The 9,244-nt window shown below is 33.1% G+C and overlaps 1 protein-coding gene across 1 annotated transcript; it reads left to right on the forward strand.

Annotated features, from left to right (window-relative positions):
* On the forward strand, positions 6,563–8,098 carry LOC18599465 (cytochrome P450 89A2). The gene has a single exon (XM_018121018.1). It carries the CDS (start codon positions 6,563–6,565, stop codon positions 8,096–8,098), a length of 1,536 nt encoding a protein of 511 aa, XP_017976507.1.

A 9,244-nucleotide genomic window follows, 5' to 3' on the forward strand; every position in this document is an offset into this window, starting at 1 on the left:
CGTAGGTTCACAGTCCTCTTTACTTTTGTTTATTCGGGGGCCCTCTTGTTATTGTAAATTAAATTAAATATTTTGGCTTACTGTATTTCAGTATGTATAAATTTATTTAGCTTTTACGCTATAAAAATTATTCACGTATAACTCTATAAATATTGTTTTATAAGAAAATAGAATATTTTCCTTAATATTTCTTTTATTTTCTTATTATATTCAAATAACCGTAATTTCGTTTTAAATGAAGATTTTAGACTTTTAAACTCATTTTGAATATGAATTATGTGTTTTGTACTTGTATATTACGTTTTAGCCAGTTTCAAAATTTTTGAGAAAAAAATGACCAAAATACCCTTGTGTGGCGAAAATTTTATTTTGATTGTTTTTGATCTAAAATAGTATATATTCTCTAAAAACTCGGTATTTAACAATGATTGCTCACAGAAAAGGAAAGAAACTGATATGTAAGTCTTGCGGGGTTCCGGTTGGCATTCCGAATAATGAGTGTCAATCGGGACGTCGCGACGATTGTCATGGGCCTGAGGCAGGTTCCGGATCGTGACAATATATATATATATATATATTATAGATATGTAACTAAAATAAATTCATATGAAATACATGGATTTAATATAAAATAGTAAGAAAAAGAAGGAAGTATGGAATTATTGAGTTAGGATTTTATTAAAAAAAAAGCAGTAATATTGAAAAACGAAAAAGGAAAACTGAGAGAGTCAAATTCCTTTTTAAAAAATTAAGATTTATTGTTACGTGCATTACACATAATTTTTTTTGTTTTTGATAATAATTATATAAATACAAATGTTTATAAAGTATAAATTTTAAAATATAAATAATTGAAATTTGGTAATATTAATCTACAAATTATTTAATCCTATTAGAATTAACAAAATTATTTTTTCATGAAGTCATTTAATACAATTAGAATTTTTATTTATATTTATAAATAAAAATATTTAAAATGAAAATTTAAAAATATAATAGACAAATAGTTTTATTTTCATTAATTGAAAGTTTTACCAACATCCATTGCTTTTATATATATTATAAATAGTTTAATAGGTATTCTCAAAAATAAAAATTTTTACTCATTCCCACAAAAAGAAAAAAAATAGTACAAACCCAAAATTAAAAATATTTTTTGGGATTTTTTTTTATTTTTATGTGTATTTTAATAGACAACAATAGATATTATTTGATGGAAAAGGAAAACAAAACCACAGAATTTAGACCTACACATCCCTTGTTTGATAGAGTAGCAACCCAATCAACAGCCAATTTGGCTTTTCTATTCACATATTGCACTTTTACATAATCAAACTTCTGAGCAAAGCTTTAATGTCTGGATTCTTTTGAAGCTGAATTTGAGTTTATTTTTATTTGATGGACCTGTTGTTCATAGGTTCATAGGTATTAGAATTCTTAGGATTCTTAGCTGTCAATGGCTTTTTGTGCATTGAATCTTTGGTAATTACATAGAGGTTTTGTCCTTATCAGGTTTCTTATGTCTTTAAAATTTTTTGTCAATCAAGCTTAAGACTTGTCATGACATTGTTAATAATATAGAAATAAAATATATTTTTTTAAAGAGAAAATTATGAGAAATAATCTTTTTTGATAAGGGTATTTCAAAAATAACCATCAAAATAAATTTAACTGTTTTTAACCATATTTAGCCATGACTTAACAAAAATACATTTGAAACTATTTCAAATAAATTAAATCATTTATCACAATTTCTCCACATTTATACTTCTAATTTCTCTCTCTCACCATCCCACTATCTCTAATTTTATCGATTTATCTCTTCAGTATTCGTCTGCTATACTCCCTGTTTCTCTCTCCCGCGTTTTAAGATTTCTCCTTCTTGTGCTTTCAAGACACCAAGCGATGGTTTTGACGTGCTTGGGTGGATGACCATTTGGAAAATTTGATTTTTAGGTATTTTGGATAAAACTAAAATGGTAGAAATGATCACAGATGTTTAAAATAGCTTTTAATTAGATCCATTCGGGACCTAGACACCAATAATCTCAAAATTTTGAAATTTATAAATCTAAGTTTTCAAAGAAATTTTTTTTTTTTAGTCGAAATAAGGGTTTTACATAAGAAAATTTGTGTTTTGATTTATGAAAATATGTTAGAAACACTTTAATCAAAACCAAATTGTCAAAAAAACAATAAGAAAGGAAGAGAGTTGAGAAGATTTGAAATTTTAGTTCGTAAGTAACAACAATATTTTAGGTATTAAAGTGTAATAAAACGTTTTTGAATATGACGTGTAACAACAATATTTTTTCAATATGGCGTGTAATAATAATATTTTTTTTCTATATGGTATGTAACAACTTAACCATGACGTGTCACATATTTTTGTACATGGCGTGTAACAACCTAACCAACTTAATCATGGCATGTCACATGTTTTTGTACATGGTATGTAACAATCTAACCATGGCGTGTAACAACCTAACCATGGCGTGTCACATGTTTTTGTACATAGCGTGTAACATATTTTTGTACATGACGTATAACAATCTAACCAACCTAATCATGGCATGTTGTCATAACGTGCGGGTTTGGAAATCCGACAGCTAGACGTGATGAAAAAACACTAAGAGTCGCCACCAATCTTTTTTTCTAGGTGTGATTGGTCACCTATTGACTCGATTCTAATCGACGAAATCTTAAATTAATTTTAAGCTCGTTGAAAGAATCTTAAATTGGTCTATATTTTTCTAGATCTAGGTTCGAGAGTATGGTTACGCCCGGGGAAGGATTAGCACCCCGGGATGCCCGTTCCATGAACGGTACCATTTTTAGATTATCATATTGGGCTTTAATCTTTAAGTTCATCATATTTCCTTAGCTATAACTTGCTTATTGTATCTCCAATTTTATTAAATTATTTTATTTGATTCTAAACTGAAATGCAAGTGTGAGGCAAGATGAAATGCATGGCGTGAGATAAAAAATGTCGGACGAATAACCTTTATCGAGGACATTCTCCTAGATTTGCCCATCATACTAGTGGGATCGGGGTTGTTCTCTCACCTAGGGAATTATCCGAGAAATTCGCATTCGCAAATTCGACGAATAAATCCCATCATTGGGGTTATCGTACGTTTTTCTTTAAAAATAATGTTTTCGTGAATATGAACCTATTACGAGCAAAAGCCTTTTTATTAAAGACGTTTTTCGAGCCCTCCCATCATACTGGTGGGACCCGAAGACATCCTTTCACCTAAGGAGCTTTCCGAGTGAAACTCGCATTCGCAAGATCTTCGAAAAATCCCATCATCGGGACTTAACTCGTGAGCAAAAATATCTATATGCAATGATATGCATGATGCAATAGAAATATATGTTATGTTTGTGAAGTTTATTTTTATTTTGTTTTTTATTATTTATTATTTATTTTTTAACTAATTCTTATGTAGTAAAATTTTAGTTAAAATAAAAATTTTGAAATCTCAAAATCGAGGCCTTCTCATCGTACTGGTGAAGCCTTAATTCGAATTTCGAACCTAGAAACAATTAGCCCGAGATTGCGACTCCTCGCGTCTCGACCAATCATCCTATCATCGGTATGATTTTGTATTCTTTCCATGGTCAATAGTATGGTACCTTAAGGTTCAATTAATATATTATTAAAACTATTAATATTTGTCATAAAACAAAGGATTTATTGTGGTGTTTAAAAAAATAATAATAATTAAACTTTTTATTACCTTCTACTATTATTGTTTCACATTTTTTGTTAATTTAAATCCTCTAAAATATTGTCAAAAGGATTCTAAATATCATACTTAAGCCATTTAAATTTATTAAATATAAAGCTTAATCAAAAAAGAAGTGGGCTAGCCCACATGACAACCAATCCATCACCAATCAAGAAAAAGAATAAGGCTTTTTACCTGATCGGGCTTGGTTAGCCCAAACTATTGCCGGACCTGACCCACCTCGGAGTGGGACTATTTGGGGTTTGGTGTTACAACTCCTAGACAGCAAAAACGACGTCGTTTGGCGATGGAAGGGGAGGCTTGGCAAAATCAAAACGGTGCCGTTTTATGACTCTTTGAACCTCATTTCTGCTTCTTCACTTTTTCTTCCTTTTCTCTTTAATGACCGGCTACTTCCTTTCCTCTCTATCTCCTCTCCTTTTCACTCTCTCACCACTCACCGTTACCGACCATGTCTTCCTCTTTGTCGGCTATCCCAAATGACAAACCCTCTCTCTCTCTCTCCCTTTGTGCCAGCTGATCGGGTTTTTCTCTCTCTCTCTCCCTTTGTGCCTGCCGATCGGGTTTCTCTTTCTATCTTTAGTGCCAGTCGATCGGGTTTTTCTCTCTCTCTTCCTTTGTGCCAGCCAATCGGGTTTCTCTCTATCTCTCCCTTTGTGCCTTTCCTCCTTCACCGGCGGCAGCCAAGACCGCTAGCTACCCACCAACGACGGCGCAAAAACTCCACCCTAAAGCTTTCCTATCCGGCGACAACAAAAACCCCAAAAATCAAAATCTATCCTAGCAAAAAATCCCCCAAACACAGCTACTCTCCTCTTTCCATTGTGTATTTTTTGCTTGATTTTTTTGGGTTTTTTTTTGGTATATTTTTTGATTTGTGGATTGTGGGTTTTTGGCTGCTAGAAAGTTAGGGTTTTTGGTCTGCAGGTGGCTAGGATTTTCTAGGGTTTTGATTGTCGATCTTTCTCTCTGTGCTACAGTGCCCCCTTTTATACTCGATCTTTCAACCGAGTACTATTCCAGCCGGATGCCCTCTTCCCACTACTTTGCCAGACGCGAGTTTTTCGCGTCTGGCAGAGAGAGTGGTGCCTGCCAGCCGTACCATTTTTTCATCATTTTTCATTTATTTTTTATTTTTTATTTTTCTTTCCAGAAGGTTCTTGAATTTAGTTAGTCCTGATCTTGGTTTATTAGTGTTAACCTTGTTTGATCCGTTTTAGCTCAGTTTTAATTACATTGGGTATGTTTTAGTATTTGATTCAAACTTGGGCCTGACTTTAAGTTCACTGCACCTTAATTAGACTGGATTGGTCAGTAATGTAAAACTTGGGGTTCTCAAAACCTTGACCTTTGGACTTAACTTAAATAATAATAAAATGAACATAAAAGATGTAAAATAAAATAAATAAATAAAATACAAATAACATAGAGGTCTCTCCATTTATGAAAAGTAATCAAAAAAGGGTTAAATAAGTAATGCCTATACATGTCACATGTTTTTGTACATGGTGTGTAACAACCTAACCATGACGTGGAACATATTTTTTTACATGACATGTAACAACCTAACCATGACGTGTCACATATTTTTGTACATGGCGCGTAACAATCTAACCATGACGTGTAACATATTTTTATACATGGTGTGTAACGTCATGACTTGTAATTTTATTAAGGATAATTTTATCCAACTTAGTTAAAAATAATTAAAATTATAAAGAAGGTTATTTTTGAAAACATCTTATCTATAACGATTATTTTTAAAATACTCCTTTTTTTTTTTAAATCATAAGAAAACTATTACACATGACCTTTGAATCAGTTTCCATAACATATTTTTGAAAAGTTTCTCATTCGTTGCTTCATATTCACCTGCAAGACTTGAAAAAGCTTTGACCTTTTTCCCAAACCCTATTATCATTTTATCTTTGACGATTTCTTGCCACAACCCTAATTGCAGCTAAAAGCTCCATCAACATCCACTTTTACCCTTCCATTCTCGGGTTTTTCCCACTTGAAGCCTTCCTTGGCATGAATCACACCCCCGCCCCCCAAAATTCAGCTACAAGTCCAACCCAACCCTTGTAATCCTATCAACTATCATCCTTCCATCAGGCATCTTGCTTTGAAAACTGGTTTCACATCTTCCTTTCAAATCTTGTTAAGGATTTGAAAATTAAGATATAGTTTTCCTTTCAAGTCCCTGTTCTTTAAGTTTATTCTTTTTATATTTCAAATATAGTTGGAAACGAGAATATTCATCGTAATCTAAATTTGCTTTAAGACGCTACTTCACAATTACCGTAAACAATAGCCATGCACGTGCAAGGTTCCTTGCCTTCAAAATAAACTTTAGCATTGGCACACCGAGTTTTTGGCAACATACATAGCAAATCTTTTAAAACATTATAAAATATCAAGGTAATAGAGGTGAAAAAAATCTTAATCCAATTCCAACGTTTTCCTGGGCTAAATTAAATGATTTAGAGGCAAAAAGATCTAAATTATATGACCAAGTAATATTTTTACAAAAGCAAAAATACGAGGATAAATGTGTTAACAGCTGCTCAAACTTTTAAGTTCCTATTAAGTGACTTGAGCATGCAGCACAAGATTATTTGAGTACAAAGTAATAAAGAAATTATCTTGTCGTCCCAAGCATGCGCTGCCTGTCAGTGTTTACCAGTTTACGTGAACACAAATAATTATACTATAAAGCTTCATCATCTCTTCCGATCACATATAAATCTGAATCCAATGATCAACTGCCAATGACACAATTTTTTTTTTTTTATTTTTCAGAAATGGGAACCTGTTTCATCATCATCGGTCTCATGATCGCCTTCTTCATCTCCGTCCTTCTTAAATCTCTCTTAAGCCTTCTTACCAAGAAAACAACTCACCAACTTCCTCCAGGGCCCTTTGCAATTCCATTCATTGGCAACCTGTTTTGGCTACATAAGCCTTTTCCCCAAATCATGGCCCTGGCTCCCACCCTGCATTCAAAATATGGTCCAATTTACACTCTCAGAGTAGGTTCCAAACCAATCATCATTATTGGCAGCCACTCCCTTGCCCATCAAGCCTTGATTGTTCAGGGTGCCGTCTTTTCTGACCGCCCTCCAGCACTTGCCAGTGAAAAATTATTTAGCTGTGATCAGCATAATATCACCTCGGCATTTCATGGCCCTACATGGCTCCTCTTCCGCCGTAATCTTGTTTCTAATATTCTCCATTCTTCGAAAATAAAATCCTACGCGTGTGCTCGTAAATGGGCAATCCAAATCTTAATCGACGACCTAAAGTCCCAGTCAGATTTCGTCGATAATGGTATTCAAGTAATGGAACCAATCCAACATGCCATTTTTTGTTTGTTAGTTTACATGTGCTTTGGTCAAAAGCTTGAGCGAAAGCAAATCAAAGACATCAGGGACGTACAGCGTCGTGTGCTGCTAAGTTTCAACAGATCCAAAATGATAAATCTCTTTCCAAGGTTTGGGAAAATTTTCTTTCATCAGAGTTGGAAGGAGCTCCTCACGCTTCGAAAAGACCAGGAAGAAACACTGGTTCCTTTAATAAGAGCGAGAAGGGCATTAAAAGACAAAAATATTTTCCAGGAGTCTTTCCTTCCTTACGTTGATACATTGTTTGATTTAAACCTTCCGGAGCAGAAGAGAAAGCTTGAAGAAAAGGAAATTGTGACATTGTGCTCTGAGTTCTTTACTGGGGGTACCGATACTACGGCCACATCTTTGCAATGGATCATGGCAAATTTAGTGAAGTACCAACATATCCAAGACAAGTTGTTCGAGGAGATTAAAGGGGTTATAGGAGATGGAGAAGTAGAGATAAAGGAAGATGATCTGCGAAAGATGCCATATCTTAGAGCTGTTATTTTGGAAGGCTTAAGGCGTCATCCCCCGAGCCTTTTTCTAGTCCCACATTCTGTGACAAAAGATGTCTTGTTGCATGGTTTTTTGGTGCCAAAGGATAGTGTTGTAACTCTCACGGTGGGAGAAATGGGAAGGGATCCAAAGGTATGGGAAAATCCAATGGAATTCAAGCCTGAGAGATTCTTAAACGGTGATGATGGAGAAGCTTTTGATTTTACTGGAAGAAAAGAGATCAAGATGATGCCATTTGGTGTAGGGAGGAGGATGTGCCCAGCATATAATTTGGCAATGCTTCACCTTGAGTACTTTGTGGCAAACTTGGTTTGGCATTTCAAGTGGTCTAATTTGAAAGGACATGATGTGGACTTGACTGAAAAACATGAATTTACTAGTGTAATGCAAAATTCACTGCAGGTGCACATTACTCCTAGATTGCATGTGAACTAATTAGTCTTGTTTATTCCTCCTTGTGGTTTACTCTACATATGAAGAGTTGTATATCCATTGCTAATAAATAAGAAAATCATGTCACAAATTCCAGACTTTAAGTTTTGGTTATTATTCCTCTTTGAAATGGTTGAATTTTAAAGTTCTAATTCATTCACATCTGTTACACTTTTAATATTTATCCCCCAAATTGCACCCATTAATTAACTCAAGTTGGATTGGCACACCCATCTATAGTTTTATTTAATATTTTAAACAAGGTCATAAATGGTAGGAGCTTCTTTTTTCTTTTTTTAAAAAAGGGTAGTAAATGAATGCTTGATTACAAAAAATAATCATAATAAATACGTGCTCATGGGTATATATCTAATGGGTAATCATTACCTTAAGCTTAAGGAGTAACTTATATAAATTTTTTTCATGCAAAAAAATATTTGAATTTTAGTAGATTTGTACATGGATCAAGTGACCCAATAGGTCCACTGGCTCAACTAGGTTTGGCCCGAGATTTGGGCAAGATTTTCTGGACTCAGGTCTGGCCTGGCTCAAGATTATTATAATATTTTTTTTGAAAAGCAAGATTATTATAATATTAATCAACATTATATTTTCATTTAATTTTTGTTTTAAAATTTTATTATAAGAATATATATATATATTTTTAACATTTTAATAATAAAAATAACTTAAGAAGGTTTAAATAGACAAGCTGAGCCAAAGCCTCAGCGTGAGACTTTTAGGTGCCAACGCATGGCTTGGGTTTAAGGACACCTCTAGATTTTAATTTTCTTTCTTTCTTCTTTAGCTTTTTTTTTTTCATTTAACATTCATAAGTAAAAAAAGATAAAAATGGAAAAAAATATTCATACCCACCCATTTGATAGCGTAGTTATCATAATCGGATCCGACAATAATCCATTCAAGGCTCCATCTCGGGTCAATGGAGTCATTCGCATTAATATTGGGTTAATAAAAATATTTTAAAATATTATATTATATAAATATTCTGCATAATTATATAAATGAAATACATTAACATTTAACAAAATTACAAATAAAAACTCTTTTTTTTATTTTGAGATTCTATATACAAGTAGAAATTTCATTAACACAACAACGCATTACTCAACATAAATGTCATAAATG

Source organism: Theobroma cacao, chromosome 5 (assembly GCF_000208745.1).
Source record: "Theobroma cacao cultivar B97-61/B2 chromosome 5, Criollo_cocoa_genome_V2, whole genome shotgun sequence".
Taxonomy (NCBI): domain Eukaryota; kingdom Viridiplantae; phylum Streptophyta; class Magnoliopsida; order Malvales; family Malvaceae; genus Theobroma; species Theobroma cacao.

Coding starts and splice junctions, on each gene's coding strand:
- LOC18599465 (XM_018121018.1), top strand. CDS start 6,563: ATGGGAACCTGTTTCATCATCATCGGTCTCATGATCGCCTTCTTCATC.